General features: G+C 41.5%; 1 protein-coding gene across 2 annotated transcripts in view; it reads right to left on the bottom strand.

Moving 5' to 3' along the window:
* Positions 1–17,431, bottom strand: part of LOC115208368 (cadherin-22-like) — a 126,995-nt gene that overhangs the window by 58,973 nt on the left and 50,591 nt on the right. For both annotated transcript variants that reach the window (XM_029776374.1, XM_029776373.1), the window contains 3 exons: positions 16,463–16,650; positions 11,652–11,908; positions 7,781–7,917 (listed from right to left, as the gene is read on the bottom strand). In XM_029776374.1, coding sequence (XP_029632234.1) covers positions 7,781–7,917; positions 11,652–11,908; positions 16,463–16,650 — 582 coding nt within the window. The remainder of the gene's footprint in view (positions 1–7,780; positions 7,918–11,651; positions 11,909–16,462; positions 16,651–17,431) is intronic.

The raw sequence follows: 17,431 nt of genomic DNA on the forward strand, positions 1-17,431 counted from the left end.
GTCTGTGGCTCTGATGCACATCTGATGTATGGTGCATCATCTGTCTGAACATCTCTCTGAAATTTCATCTAAACTGCACACCATTACTAAATGAATCCAACAGACTCATCTTAGTCATCATTGGCTCAATTCCAGTAAACAAAATAATTTCCTCTTTTGTATAATTTCCTTTCTCATTTGAACTGTTACACAGGCTACCACAAGTGTGTTGTATACGATTAGAAAAAAGTTTCACTATCTGTCTAATTTCTATTAATTTCCTACGATTCCGTGTGAGGAAGCAGTCTGCACCAGGTCAGGGGAAATGTGAAACCTACGCTGTAAAATGTATTTTGTACTCTGGTATCTTTTAACCCTAAGGGTGGGAATATTATTTTTTCCATTTACCTGTCTCGAAAAATACAGTTTTGCAATGTGATATACTCACTATCACAGGTCTCTGAAATTATGTGTCAGTCTTCCTACTCTGATAGGATTCTGCCCCAAAAGCAGGCCTGTCAGGAGTCTGCAGAAGATGCAAAATGCTGCTCATGACACTACTACTCAGGTCCTCAGTCTCCCATCGAGGTGAAGGACTACATGTACTGCAGAGGAGCCGCCTTTATGATCCATTCATGCACAAGTCGGAACTAAGAAACTCTGAAATATCCAACTAGGAAACAGAGGATGCAACGATGCCACCCGAATTTCCAACTCATATTTAACACTCGGAAGCTAAACGGTTATAAACTGTTTTGGATTACGGAAGTTCTGAGTTAATACGTGTTTTAATAAAAAAAAGCATATGTGAATGCAAACAATTGAATTGACACACTGTATATTCGCTAACTCTGATATGAAGAGAATGTGGTATGACTTCCTCTGACATGGAGAAATAATAGTTAAAATTATTATGAGTTAGGTTTTTCTGGCCTTGCTCATTACATGCAACATGATGACTAACCATGGACCTCATTTCATCAAGGAAGAATTCAACAGTGCGGATGTAGCAATCACAGGGCATTAACATTTTCACACATGAGTTCCAACTATCTCTAACCGTCGCCCCTGCATGAGTTTTTCATGCGTGTGATGTCAGAACACTCTCACTGTTCCAAAATGTGACTGTTACACAACAGGACAGTTAGTTACCCATGCTGCCCTCAAACCAAGGCAAGCTGACTGCTAATTATCAATAGGCTGTTTCAACTTGTCAATTTCAAATTATTTTCTAACAAGTTTTATTTTCTAACAATTTTAATTGAGGTGTGTTCCACATCCTCGTTAATTCGCATAAGAAGTATCCCATTTCACTCTTGCAAACAATCTATGTTTGAGACTTTACTGAACAGACAAACTTCTCTCTTCAACGTGAGCCCAAGCTCTTCCCGAGTGTTTACCCAGATCAAATATGAAGACATTGGGCATCTCTAGACAGAACAGGCCTTGCACAAACATTTTCCCCCACCACATTTTCTGGCTGGCACTTGCATTGCCTTCATGGTTGTTTGTCTTACAAATTGGACTTTGGACATGTGTGCGTTCCTATCAAAGTAAGTGGCTTACTTTCTGTATAACCTGTTTCTGCTGTAGCACACCATATGTATGTACGGATCATAATGTATTTACTGTTTTATTAATATGTTTTCAAGTCCTGGTGACAAACCATGCATTTCGATACTTGCATAGATTGTAATGGACGCATATGATGTGTGTAAAATACTTTAATGTTGTTCTGATTATGATGAGCTAATGCTAAGATATTTGCCGGCTATGTGTGGCGCCATGTTTGTTGACATCATACAATGCATTCTGTTTGTCACGTTAGCGTCTGTCAGACCAAAGATGTTATCACAAGGGTTAGTTCACTCGACTGACTTATGGTGCATTCAAAACAACTGTGATGTCAATGATCTTCAGGTCGGAAAGTCGGAGTTTTAGAAAGAGGCCCGAGTTGGAATTCTGAATTGGATGACCATTCAATACTTTTTTTCCCTTCAAGTTCCCAGTTGTCTTGATCGCGGCATCAGATCGTAACTTTGGTACCTCAGGGTTGCCAGATCAGACCCCCCTTTCCAAGGGGTTTATTTTTATTTAGCATATAACCTTCTCTTGTGTTTGTCACCCATTTATTGATAAATCATAGTAGTATATTATGCATTATATCCCCCAAGATACCTTCCCCCATTTCTACCCCCCACAGACTTGCAAACCCCCCTAAAATGGTTTCATCCCTGCTTAGCTTTTGCGCTATGGTTAGGCTAGGTAGTAGGCTAGTATTTGATGTGATTGAGGTGAAAACATTTTATTTACTTTGTGATTTGTCAAAAACAGTAAACGACTTGTCAAGACATGTGCTCCGGTTCTTGTATACACTGTAACAAGTACATCAATGATTTGTAATATGCTGAAAAGTGGCTAAACTAAGTTAATATTTTTCAGGCAATGAGCGAAGCCATCTTTGCCTTTGTTTATTTGCGTTTTATAGTGAATGGCATTCTGGGATTAGGGAGTTTTCGCTTATCAAACTTAAACAAACATGGCTGCCATCATAAAGAATTTAGCTGCTGTTAGCTTAGCTGACATGCATTTATTTTCTAAACAGCATTACATTAGTCTCTTGTGCTCACCAGAGATGTGGTACATTGTAAACTAGTCTAGCTTTTAGGTCACTAACTTATGTTTTGTTTTTTGTCAGCACAACCTGTTATTTAGACTGGTTTATGGAATGAGTTTGGCTGTGGATGCTTGGATGATGAAGTTCACATTTATCTTTTACAATAAAAGGTCAAATTGAGGAATACATTAATACCTTTTTGTCGTCAGTACAAAAAAATATTTAGATGCTGTTTCAGACAACAATGGTGTTTAGACTTGTTTGTTGCATCATACGTTCTGTTCCTACTGTTCCAATCACGTATTTGAGATCGTACGTTGCAGGGACCATTTAACAATGACCACAAATATGTGATTGTACGCGTCAAAGGGTTAAGGTCAATAACGGAGTTTGGGAATAATGAGGTCATGTTATTTTACTGTAACCTTAAATTGGCCTCATTCAATTCAACCTTTTTCCACTCCAACGGTAATTAGTCGAAGAGTCATAAAACCAAGTTGTGCAAAACTTCTGCTCAGTCTCATCGGGACTGGATGAGCCACTGGTGATAAGAAACATTTGGAAGGAATATCTGATGAAATTAACCATTGACTTTCTTTGTCTGGGCTTTTTTTAGGAGATGCAACGAAGGGCCCTGTGTTTATGCTTGCTACGGGCTGAAATTACTGTCTCACACCCTTGAATGGTCAATTAACATTAAAATGTGACTATGACATAATGCACAAAGAGGAAGTGCACAAAAGCAAACAATTTGTCTTGAGAATTACAGCTCCAAGCAGATACTGAAAGACTCCCGAATTCAAATTTGCGCCAAATGTTTGCATAAGAAGTTCAAATCAAATACAATTTTAACACAACAGGAATAAAATACACTAGAAAGGAGCTATATACAGGGAGTACCAGATCAATGTGCAGAGGTACAAGGTATTTGAGGTAGATACTGTATGTAAACTCAGCAAAAAAAGAAATGTCCTCTCACTGTCAACTGCGTTTATTTTCAGCCAACTTAACATGTGTAAATATTTGTATGAACATAACAAGATTCAACAACTGAGACATAAACTGAACAAGTTCCACAGACATGTGACTAACAGAAATTGAATAATGTGTCCCTGAACAAAGGGGGGGGGGGGGTCAAAATCAATAGTAACAGTCAGTATCTGGTGTGGCCACCAGCTGCATTAAGTACTGCAGTGCATCTCCTCCTCATGGACTGCACCAGATTTGCCAGTTCTTGCTGTGAAATGTCACCCCACTCTTCCACCAAGGCACCTGCAAGTTCCCAGACATTTTTGGGGGGAATGGCCCTAGCCCTCACCCTCCGATCCAACAGGTCCCAGATGTGCTCAATGGGATTGAGATACGGGCTCTTCGCTGGCCATGGCAGAACACTGACATTCCTGGCATTGTCATGCTGGAGGGTCATGTCAGGATGAGCCTGCAGGAAGGGTACCACATGAGGGAGGAGGATGTCTTCCCTGTAATGCACAGCGTTGAGATTGCCTGCAATGACAACAAGCTCAGTCTGATGATGTTGTGACACATCGCCTCAGACCATGACGGACCCTCCACCTCCAAATCGATCCCACTCCAGAGTACAGGCCTCGGTGTAACGCTCATTCCTTCCACGATAAAGGCAAATCGATCATCACCCATGGTGAGACAAAACCGCGACTCGTCAGTGAAGAGCACTTTTTGCCAGTCCTGTCTGTTCCAGCGACGGTGGGTTTGTGCCCATAGGCGACGCTGTTGCCTGTAATGTCTGCTGAGGACCTGCCTTACAAAAGGCCTACAAGCCCTCAGTCCAGCCTCTCTCAGCCTATTGCGGACAGTCTGAACACTGATGGAGGGATTGTGCGTTCCTGGTGTAACTCGGGCAGTTGTTGTTGCTATCCTGTACCTGTCCCGCAGGTGTGATGTTCGGATGTACCGATCCTGTACAGGTGTTGTTACACATGGTCTGCCACTGTGAGGACGATCAGCTGTCCATCCTGTCTCCCTGTAGCGCTGTCTTAGGCGTCTCACAGTACGGACATTGCAATTTATTGCCCTGGCCACATCTGCAGTCCTCATGCCTATTTGCAGCATGCCTAAGGCACGTTCACGCAGATGAGCAGGGACCGTGGGCATCTTTCTTTTGGTGTTTTTCAGAGTCAGTAGAAAGGCCTCTTTAGTGTTCTACGTTTTCAGAACTGTGACCTTAATTGCCTCCCGTCTGTAAACTGTTAGTGTCTTAATGACCGTTCCACAGGTGCATGTTCATTAATTGTTTATGGTTCATTGAACAAACATGGGAAGCAGTGTTTAAACCCTTTACAATGAAGATCTGTGAAGTTATTTGGATTTGTACGAAATATCTTTGTAAGACAGGGTCCTGAAAAAGGAACGTTTCTTTTTTTGCTGAGTTTACATGAAGGCAGGGTAAAGTGACTAGGCATCAGGATAGATAATACCAAGAGTAAAATAAAGAACAGAGTAGCAGCAGCATATAATGAGTGTAAAAGTGTGCGTGTATGTGTGTTTGCTTACAAGGCAAACAAGTGTGTCGCGTAGAGCACTTAAATAAGCATAATCCCAAACTACTATGAATAATTCCATTCATACACATATTTCTGTAACATACAGTTAAGGCTATGTTTTTACAATTGCAGATGCAATATGTAACTTTTTGGGCAACTGACCAAATTCACATAGAAATGTGAGTTATTGATCTGTCATTCTCAGTGAAAGCATGTTTAAGAAACGGTAGATCTATTCTAAGTGCGTTATTTCTATGCATCCTTTTCTTAAAGGTGCACTATGCAGAAATGCTTCGCCATTTACTGATTGCTAAAATTCTATACTGAACAAAAATATAAATGCATTATGTAAAGTGTTGGTCCCATGTTTCATGTGCTGAAATAAAAGATCCCAGAAATATGCCATTTACACAAAAAGCTTATTTCTCTCAAATTGTGTGCACAAATGTATTTACGTGCCATTACACAGGTGCACCTTGTACTGGAGACAATAAAAGGCCACTCTAAAATGTGCAGTTTTGTCATACAACACAATGCCACTAAGTTTTGAGGGAGAGTGCAATTGACATGCTGACTGCAGGAATGTCCACCAGAGCTGCTGCCAAATAATTTTATGTTAATTTCTTTACCATAAGCCACCTCCAACGTCGCTTTAGAGAATTTGGCAGTACATCCAACCAGCCTCACAACCGCAGACCACGTGTAACCACGCCAGCCCAGGACCTCCATATCCGGCTTCTTCACCTGTGGGATCATCTGTGACCCGCCACCTGGACAGCTGATTAAACTGAGGAGTATTTCTGTCTGTAATAACGCCCTTTCGTGGGGAAAAACGTATTCTGATTGGCTGGGTGGCCCTATGCCCTCCCAGGCCCACCCATGTCTGCGCCCCTGCCCAGGCATGTGAAATCCATAGATTAAAGCCTGATTTCCTTATATGAACTTCAACTCAGTAATTGTTAAACTTGTTGCATGTTGTGTTTATATTTTTGTTAAGTATAATAGTTTGCCTAGTTTCAGTTTATGTGAGAAAGGAAGCAGTCATTGTGTAGAGAATCATTATACCACCTAAACCGCTGTGAAATACAGTACATTTTCCATAATCCGAAATATTGTATTTCCAGCTGTTTGAAGCTGGTGAACAAAACCAAAAGTAAAGGACGCAAAAACAAAACTTAACACAAAGCATAGAAATAGAGCACATAGAACAGATCTCCCGCGTCTTAGACTTGCTTTCAATGAGAATGACAGATCTATAAATCACATCTCTGTGAATTTGGTCGAGTCATCCAAAAAGTTACATATTGTAGCTTTAAGTTTAGTTTTTGCGTCTTTTACTTTGGGTTTTGTACACCAGCTTCAAACCGCTGAAAATATATTTCACAGCAGTTTAGAGGGTACAATGATTCTCTACGCTATACATTGCTTGTTTTGTCACATACACTGAAATAAGGGAGAAACACAAATACCAAGGGATGTAGAATTCAGTGTTGTTGTGCTGTAATACTTTATTTCATCCTGTGCGGACAGGTAGGTATTACTAGCCAAATGCAGAATGCAATCTCTTGTGCTTCGAATACAATCCCAAAATCACATCTGTCGAAGATTAGAAAAAGTACTGAGTGAATGTCCGTCCCTCCTCTTTCCTCCACTAAGTTTAATTCTTAGGGTATAAGAATAGCTTGTCTCCAGCTACTCCACAGTCAGGTTATTACATTCTTCATTTTCTTTGTGGATGAAAAAGTATTAGGCAAGACAAAACAACGTTACATGTGTTCTGCTTTCATTTTGGATTATGTGACAGCTTGGTTGGACGCTGATATTTGTCTGTCAACTGTGATTCCATATCAATATCATAATAATCACATCACGTTAGGCCCATTGATATTTGAAAAAAGAAAACAAACAAGCTTCAGGCTAGTATTATGTCAGTTATTATAGGGGCAGGGCTGGGTGTTATAAACTGTTATGACATTCTCTGTATGAGCCTTTGAATGAGCCTTTACAATATCTTATAAACTGGGTAGTTTGGGTTCTGGATGCTGATTGTCTGAAAGCTATTGTATATCAGACATTATAAACTGGGTGGTTCGAGCCCTGAATGCTGATTGGCTGACAGCCGTGGTATATCAGACCGTATACCACGGGCTTGACAAAGCATTTATTTTTACTGTTCTAATTACATTGGACACCAGTTTATAATAGCAATAAGGCACCTCGGGGCTTTGTGGTATATGCACAATATACCACGGCTAAGTGCTGTATCCAGGCACTCCGCAACAAGAACAGCCCTTAGCCGTAGTATATTGGCCATATTCCACACCCCATCGGACCTTATTGCTTAAATATACCACAGGTATAATGATAAATTACTTGTTTATTGTTCTAATTATGTTGGTAAGTTTATAATAGCAATAAGGCACCTCAAGGGTTTGTGCTATATGGCCAATAATGCCACGACTAAGTGTTGTATCCAGGCACTTCGTGTTGCGTCTTGCCTAAGAACAGCCCTTAGCCGTGTTATATTGGCCATATATTTATATCCCCACACTTCCTTAGGCTTTATTGCTTAGTTATATAAGGCTTATAATATGTTATGTATTTCTATGCATACCATGCAATACAACATTATTTATAGAACTGTAGCAAGTACTGTAGCATTTACCTGCTTCCACTGCCATCACAGTAATGTTGTGCCAGCCAGCCGTCTCTCGGTCCAGAATATTGCCCAGCGTGATGGCACCCGACACTGGATCAATGTGGAAGATCTGCTCCTGGTCCGTACTCCGGTCAATAGAGTACCTGGTAGGGAGAGTGAGAAAAAAGGGGAGTACATAATTGAATGGGGAGTCCATCTGCAAGACTTTTTCAGTGGCGCCCTAACACTGTGGCCCATGGGGATATTGCCAGTTGCATTTGACATCAGGCTATGGCTTCACATTAGCATTTTCAAGTGAGAAACTGATTCAAAAGACGATGAAAATAATGATGCATTTAGCCACTGTGCTTGTTTCCCTACTGCACCTTTGTCACCAAACATGTCTGCGGTTTCAGCCCTTGCTGGAGAAAAAACATTATAATTCATATTTAATGCTGCACTCCAATGAAACCAAAATACATTTGCACATCCTTGTGGTTGGCTACTCAAGGACCATTCAGGAGAGTACCGAGCCAACAAAATATGATAAGTAGTTTCTCTTCTTTTTCACCAGGCTTGTATGCCCATCGGGACTTTAATTAAATATTATGAGGATCATCAGTTTCTTTTTCTACCTTTTCCACAAAAAGCTCATCAAAGGGATTAGTCGAGTCTTTGTACATGCCATATAAGATTGCCAAAAGGGCTACAGTGAGATGAGCTTCTTATAGTCTAGGTTTGGAGAGCTGCATCCACAATTATTCTAGTCATATTACATTAGTCTGCCTGTTCTACATTTTACATTTTAGTCATTTAGCAGATGCTCTTATCCAGAGCGACTTACAGTTACTGCATTCATATTAAGATAGCTAAGTGGGACAACTACATATCACAGGCATAGAAAGTACATTTTTCCTCAATAAAGTAGCTATCGGGGGGGGGGGGGGGGGATCAAGTGCATCTGCTGTTTCAGGTTTTTATTTTTTATTTTAGAGATGAGGAGGAGTATTATTTAAGATACTATTTGAAGAGGTAGGGTTTCAGATGTTTTCGGAATATGGGCAGGACTCTGCTGTCCTAGCTTCAGGGGGAAGCTGGTTCCACCATTGGGGTGCCAGAACAGAGAAGAGCTTAGACTGAGCTGAGCGGGCGCTGCCCTCCCGTAGGGGTTTTGATGGCCAAGAGACCTGAGGTGGCAGAACGGCGTGCTCGGGTTGGAATGTAGGGTTTGAGCATAGTCTGAAGGTAGGGAGGGGCAGTTCCTCTTGCTGTTCCGTAGGTTCTGAATTTGAATCATAGCTGCAATGTTTATACCAAACATACTATTTTAATAAAAGGTATTACTAAACTTGCAATGCTATCATAAAAATATGTTTCATTTATGCAAGAATTGGGGACAAACTGTGACACCTACACAATAATGATGTAAATTACATAAAATTATTTTTCGGCATTCGAAAGTGATATTGTAGGCGTTGAGGCGAAATTAGGTAGATGTTACCAATGCATTCTGTAGCAATTGCAATTGTCAGCACTCTAATATATTCATGGAGAAGTACACTGTTCGAGAAAACTGGAAAGCACTAATAAGATACTGTATGCCACTAAATTGTTTTGACATCACAACTACCTATACACTTCAGTTTCAAGCTTGGTCAGCTTTTGTGTCCAGATGCTATATTCATTCCTCTGGGCCTCTTAGCCCCTTGGTACAGCTAGTGCCAGCCAGTGGCCACCAATGCCCAGTTGGTGCAGGGTGGCAGGGGTGTGGGAGAGTGATGGCCCCTGGGCACCGGGCACCTGGGTTAGTTCCATCCAATAGAGATGATTAAAGTGGTACAGATGGGCATGGCACCGCGCCAACACTCAGGCGGCGGCACTGCCATTGTGTTGTACTTTGTTACACCTGGAGCACTTTCAGTTCAGCCTCATACATTTTTAATACAGGTAATTTGAACAGCCTGTGTGTGTCGGTGTACGTGAAGCTCTGTTCATCGCACTCGACTAGCCTCTTTTATTCTTCCACCAAAGAGCTAAGAGGCTCTGGCACAAAATAATATAATTTTGCTCATAAATAGGGATCTGATCGAACTCAAAGCCGTGTGAGATATTGATGAACCCTCTAGCACGGTCATCAGTCAATGCGGTAGCCTTCGGTAATAAAATGGATGAATCAATGTATTCATGATATATATTGTTGTTATGAAGTAGTGTCTTCCCATAGTGCGTTTATTACCATTGTTTGATTGAAATGTCAGTCCCAAAGTCCATGTACGCTCCATGACAAACTGGGATGGTTGTTTCTATTGGGGCTCATCTCAACGTGTGTTTGTTGATATAAGATGACATTTGCATCAGCAGTGTTAGTGAATATCTTATAATTACTTGTTTATAAATGCAGTCCTACAAATGCAGTTATGTAGTTCTTATTTGGGTTCTTATTTGTCTTTATTTTTACATGAAATTGCACAAATAAAGAAGGGTCATTTGTAGCTACAGTATAAACAAGTTTCTATTTGTTGAAAGTTCTACTTCTTTACTAGTGAACCATATATTATACTAATACGGTCTTAGAAAAAAAGGTACTCCCGAGTGGTGCAGCTGTCTAAGGTACTGCATCTAGGTGTCACTACAGACCCTGGTTCGATCCCGGACTGTACCACAACCGGTCGTGATCGGGAGTCCCATATGGCGGCGCACAATTGGCCCAGCGTCGTCCGGGTTAGGGGAGAATTTGGCCGGGGTAGGCCGCCGTTGTAAAATAAGAATTTGTTCTTAACTGACTTGCCTAGTTAAATAAAATAAAACATCTAGAACCTAAAATGGTTCTTCGGCTGTTCCCATAGGAGAACCCTTTGAAGAACCCGTTTTGGTTCCAGGTAAGAACCCTTTTTTTTCAGGTAGAACCCTTTAGGGTTCCATGTAGGACCCTTTACACAGAGGGTTCTACATGGAACCCAAAAGGGTTTTACATGGAACCAAAAAGGGTTCTCCTATGGGGGACAGCAGAATAATCTTTTTGGATCCCTTTTTTCTAATAGTGTAGGCCAATCTTTATGACTTCTTATAGGCAATGTTCCCTCTAAACTGTGTGCGCACATGGCAGCTCCCCCAGGACTGCCACACAAAATAAATACCAGCCCGAGCAGAGATGCACAAGATTGAACTTCACTCAACTTTACGAGTTTCGCCCTGTTAGTTTACACTATCAATGTTTCTCTCTACTGGAATTGTGATCGAATCATCCTAATATTAGCTCCTTTCAATGCAACATACCAAAACTAATCTAACTATGCAATATTTATTTGTCTGTGATTTTGTTTTAGGCAGAGCACATTTTGTCAGTAGATATGTTTGTTTTGAGATCAAATATTGAGTTATTAGCCCAGTTAGATCAGTTCTGGTCAGCAATAGGCGAGTGATGGCTTCCTACAGGAGAACAAAATGTGTACATTTCTACCCATCTTTGAAGATGGGGTCAGGTAAAGAAATGTTTGTCTTAAAGGGGCAGTGTTGTATTTTGAGACTGGCTTGAATAAGTGAAGAAGCCAATAGGCAGAGGGTTGCAAAGCCTCCATGCTTGTCTGATTCGCTGTACTAATAATGGTATGGGAATAATAATGCATTTTATTTTGTAAAATGGTTTCTTGCATCATACAACATCATTAAAAACCATGTTAGTAAGTAGGCAACTAAAAACATTGAACACTACACATGGCTGCTACTGTAGGATGTATCATAGAATAGCTATTTTCAAATGAAAATGTTATGGGATGCAATTTCTAAATTTTTGATGGTAGGCCACCCTGACAGGCTTACTGTACATTATGATCAAATAGCCACAGTAGCCTACTTGGACACTGGGAAACGCTGTCACAGTAGGATCCATGATCCATACCTGACAGGTGCGTTCTCCATGTCCGGGTCCTTGGCAGTCACAGTGCCCACCAGCGCCCCTAGCCTAGCATCCTCCTGGACCTCCAAGATGGTTCCCTCAGCAGGGTGGAAGACCGGCGGCTCATCAATGTCGTTTACACTAACCCGCACGATGGTCTGGTCCCGAAAAGAACCCAGCTCCGAAAAGCGGGGGTCTACGTGCTTGTTGACAGCCTCCACCACCACGTTGTGTGTGCGCTTGCTCTCAAAGTCCAATGCCTTAACAGAGCACAAACAGAGAGGAGCTAAAGCAGTGACATGTCACAAAAGGTGCCTACGTGTAAGCTGAACAGGTATAAGCACTCCTTCATACCTAAACAGCAATAAGTACATCTGAGCTGTGGTAGTATGCCACTGACAGAATATGTAAGGGCAGTTTACAGTATATTACACACTGGGTGTACAAAACATTAAGAACACCTTCCAAATATAGAGTTTCAACCCCCCCACCAAGAACAAACTAAATTTGTCGGGGCATGGACTCTCCAAGGTGTCGAAAGCGTTCCACAGGGATGCTGGTCCATGTTGACTACAATACTTCCAACACCATTGGGTGGTGGAACCTTCTTGATACACAAAGGAAACTGTAGAGCGTGAAAAACCCAGCAGCGTTTGAAGTTCTTGACACAAACAGGTGCGCTTGGCAAATACTAACATACCCCGTTCAAATGCACTTAATAAATATTTTGTCTTGCCCATTCACCCTCTGAATGGCACACATACACAATCCATGTCTCAATTGTCTCAAGGCTTAAAAATCCTTCTTTAACCTGTCTCCTCCCCTTCATCTACACTGATTGAAGTGGATTTAACAAGTAACATCAATAAGGCATCACAGCTTTCACCTGGATTCACCTGGTCAGTTTATGTCATGGAAAGAACAGCTGTTCTTTATGTTTGGTACACTCAGCATATACAGTGCATTCGGAAAGTATTCAGACCCCTTGACTTTTTCCACGTTTTGTTACGTTACATCCTTATTCAAAAATGAATGGAATTGTATTTTTAATGACGAAACAATAATAATGACGAAACAAAAACAGGTTTTTAGAAATGTTTGCAAATGTATTAATAGCACATTTGCATAAGTATTCAGACCCTTTACTCAGTACTTTGTTGAAGCTCCTTTGGCAGCGATTACAGCCTTGAGTCTTCTTGGGTATGACGCTACAAGCTTGAAACACCTGTATTTGGGGAGTTTCTCCCATTCTTCTCTGCAGATCCTCTCAAGCTCTGTCAGGTTGGATGGGGAGCATCGCTGCACAGCTACTTTCAGGTCTCTCCAGAGATGTTCGATCGGGTTCAAGTCCGGACTCTAGCTGGGCCTCTCAAGGACATTCAGAGACTTGTCCCGAAGCCACTCCTGCGTTGTCTTGGCTGTGTGCTTAGGGTCGTTGTCCTGTTGGAAGGTGAACTTTCACCCCAGTCTGAGGTCCTGAGCGCTCTGGAGCAGGTTTTCATCAAGGATCTCTCTGTACTTTGGTCTATTCATCTTTCATTAGATCCTGACTAGTCTCCCAATCCCTGGCACAGAAAAACATCCCCACAGCATGCTGCTGCCATCACCATGCTTCACTGTAGGGATGGTGCCAGGTTTCCTCCAGACGTGACACTTGGCATTCAGGCCAAAGAGTTGAATCTTGGTTTCCTCAGACCAGAGAATTTCGTTTCTCATGGTCATGTGCCTTTGACTGAGGAGTGGCTTCCGTCTGGCCACTCTACTACAATGGCCTGATTGGTGGAGCGCTGCAGAGTTGGTAGTCCTTCTGAAAGGTTCTCTCATCTCCACAAAGGAAGTGTCTGGTCACTTGGTCACCTCCCTGACCATGGCCCTCCCCCGATTGCTCAGTTTGGCCGAACGGCCAGCTCTAGGAAGAGTCTAGGTGGTTCCAAGCATCTTCCATTTAAGAATGATGGAGGCCATTGTGTTCTTGGGGACCTTCAATGCTGCAGAAATGTTTTGGTACCCTTCCCAAGATCTGTGCCTCGACACAATCTTGTCTGTAAGCTCTGCGGACAATTCCTTCGACCTCATGACTTTGTTTTTACTCTGACATGCACTGTCAACTGTGGGACCTGATGTAGACAGGTGTGTGCCTTTCCAAATCATGTCCAATCAATTGAATTTACCACAGGTGGACTCCAATCAATTTGTAGAAACATGTCAAGTATGATCAATGGAAACCGGATGCGCCCGAGCTAAATTTTGAGTATCACAGCAAAGGGTCTGAACACTTATGTAAATATTTCTAAAAACCGGTTTTCGCTTTGTTATTTTGGGGTATTTTGTTTAGATTGATGAGGAATTTGTTTTATTTAATCCATTTCAGAATAAGGCTATAAAGTAACAAAATGTGGAAAAAGGGAAGAGGTCTGATGTGTATGTATGAGACATGTACAATGTCTATGACATGAGTAATGTGCAATGCATGTATTATGTTGAGGTTGTAATGCACATTGATTATTTTGTGTACAGCAGCACTGTGTGTCTAAGACCATGATCCCCTCAGGGACATTAAAGTTAATTATATTTTATTCCATCATGCTGCAGCTGTACAGTGGCTTGCGAAAGTATTCACCCCCCTTGGTATTTTTCCTATTTTGTTGCCTTACAACCTGAAATTAAAATTGATTTTTGGGAGGTTTGGATCACTTGATTTACACAACATGCCTACCACTTTGAAGATTCAAAATATTTTTTCTTGTGAAACAAACAAGAAATAAGACAAAAAAAACAGAAAACTTGAGCGTTCATAACCATTCACCCCTCTCCCCAAAGTCAATACTTTGTAGAGCCACATTTTGCAGCAATTACAGCTGCAAGTCTCTTGGAGTATGTCTCCATAAGCTTGGCACATCTAGTCACTGGGATTTTTTCCCATTCTTCAAGGAAAAACTGCTCCAGCTCCTTCAAGTTGGATGGGTTCTGCTGGTGTACAGCAATCTTTAAGTCATAGCACAGATTCTCAATTGGATTGAGGTCTAGTCTTTGACTAGGCCATTCCAATACATTTAAATGTTTCCCCTTAAACCACTCAAGTGTTGCTTTAGCAGTATGCTTAGGGTCATTGTCCTGCTGGAAGGTGAACCTCCATCCCAGTCTCAAATCTCTGGAAGACTGAAACCGGTTTCCTTCAAGAATTTCCCTGTATTTAGCACCATCCAGCATTCCTTCAATTCCGACCAGTTTCCCAGTCCCGGCCAATGAAAAACATCCCCACAGCATGATGCTGCCACCACCATGCTTCACTGTGGGGATGTTGTTCTCGGGGTGATGAGAGGTGTTGGATTTGCACCAAACATAGCATTTTCCTTGATGACCAAAAAACTACATTTTAGTCTCATCTGACCAGAGTACCTTCTTCCATATTTTTGGGGAGTCTCCCAGATGCCTTTTGGCGAACACCAAACATTTTTGCTTACTTCTTTCTGGCCACTCTTCCGTAAAGCCCAGCTCTGTGGAGTGTACAGCTTAAAGTGGTCCTATGGACAGATACTCCAATCACCGCTGTGGAGCTTTGCAGCTCCTTCAGGGTTATCTTTGGTCTCTTTGTTGCCTCTCTGATTAATGCCCTCCTTGCCTGGACCGTGAGTTTTGGTGGGCGGCCCTCTCTTGGCAGGTTTGTTGTGGTGTCATATTCTTTCCATTTTTAATAATGGATTTAATTGTGCTCCGTGAGATGTTCAAAGTTTCAGATATTTTTTATAACCCAACCCTGATCTGTACTTCTCCACAACTTTGTCCCTGACCTGTTTGGAGAGCTCCTTGGTCTTCATAGTGCCGCTTGCTTGGTGGTGCCCCTTGCTTAGTGGTGTTGCAGACTCCAGGGCCTTTCAGAACAGGTGTATATATACTGAGATCATGTGACAGATCATTTCATACTTAGATTTCATACAGGTGGACTTTATTTAACTAATTACGTGACTTCTGAAGGTAATTGGTAGCACTAGATCTTATTTAGGGGCTTCACTTCAAAGGGGGTGAATACATATGCACCACTTTTCCGTTTTGGATTTTTTTGCATTATTTTGAAACAAGTCATTTTTTTCATTTCACTTCACCAATTTGGACTATTTTGTGTATGTCCATTACATGAAATCCAAATAAAAATCTATTTAAATTACAGGTTGTAAAGCAACAGAATAGGAAAAACGCCAAGGGGGTGAATACTTTTGCAAGGCACTGTAGTTTGCCAGGTGAATGGTTGTCAAATGTCTCTGGTATATGAAATCTTTACCTTCCAAGCAATCAGTTAAGATTAATGACAATATATGACAATGTTCTGATGTGAAATAATGTAATGATTTCCTTCCCACACAGTCAATTAACAGATTAGTTCAACTTAATTAAGATTAGATAGAATCAAGACAATCAGGAATTAGAAGGATCATTCTGCAATTAACACTTATTATTGCTGTGACGATAGACTGAACTTCTATATGCTTTACAAAATGTAACACAGAAATATCACATTACTGGCACATTCTTTGTTACAGAAAGTAGACCATTTTGTACTGTAAGCTTTTGCTTCATGTAGGCACAGATCTTAGATAACTTTTTAGGGGCAACTTTATCCTACTCTAAACTTGTGTAGAAGTTACCCGTAGACACAGATCTAGGATCAGCACAAAACTGATATTAGATCATTGTTTAGGGGCAACTTTATCCTACTCTAACCTTGTGTAGAAGTTACCCGTAGACATAGATCTAGGATCAATCCTTATCAAATCCTAACTATAACCATTAGGTGGTAAAACTTATTTTACTCCCACCTTTTTGATGGTGATGATGGCCTCTTGCGTGTCACTGTCAGTGGTGACCTTGAAGAGTTCCCCGCCCTCCTCATCTTTGATCAGGTAGCTCATGTCTGTGTTCTCCCCCATGTCTGCATCCGTGGCGATCACCCTACCCACCGGTGTCCCCACGGCTGCCCCCTCAGACATCGAAAACTGGTACATCTCTGAAGAAGAGGAGTGGGGAGGTGGAGGGGGAAATTTGTGTAAGAAGAGGAGAGAAGGTGGAGGAGGGTGAAGATTAGGGGAAGCATGAGGGGGAAAAGGATGAGGAGAAGGAGGAAGACGAGGAGGAGGAAGATAATATTTGGGAGGGAGAGTAAGAGGAAGAAGAGATGTAGATGAAGACGGTTGGTAGGAGGAGGAAGAAAGACAAATGCCTTCAATACATAAGCCCAGAATTTACTCTATGTATGAGCACTTCCATAATCAGCAAAAAGAGAATTCACCCAGGATCTTTATTATGTAGAGACAACAACCTAGTGACTCATGCGTCCATCCACCCCCAGTGTTTGACCTATAATCCCATTGGTACTCAATTGCTATATCTTTAACCAAAGCCTAAAGGAATGTTTGTCCCCACAGGCGTGAAGGAAGCTAAAGTAACTCCACTGCCTAAAAATAGTAAAGCACCCTTTGCTGGCTCTAACTGCCACAAAATCAGTTTCCTGCCTGTTTTTAGTGAACTAATGGAGAAGATTGTGTTTGACCAAATAGAATGCTATTTTTCTGAGAACAAGTTAAAGTAGGGATAGGCGTCCCGTCAACGGGGCAGTTGTAAATCATGCAGCGCCGTGTGTCAGGATCGCAGATTTTAGAGAAACAACAAATGTTGGTACATATAAGTGTCTTATATTGGCTGAAAGCTTAAATTCTTGTGAATATAACTGCACTGTCCAATTTACGGTAGCTATTACTGCAAAAAAATTCCATGCTATTGATTGAGGA

This window comes from Salmo trutta, chromosome 14 (genome assembly GCF_901001165.1).
Source record: "Salmo trutta chromosome 14, fSalTru1.1, whole genome shotgun sequence".
In the NCBI taxonomy this organism is placed as follows: domain Eukaryota; kingdom Metazoa; phylum Chordata; class Actinopteri; order Salmoniformes; family Salmonidae; genus Salmo; species Salmo trutta.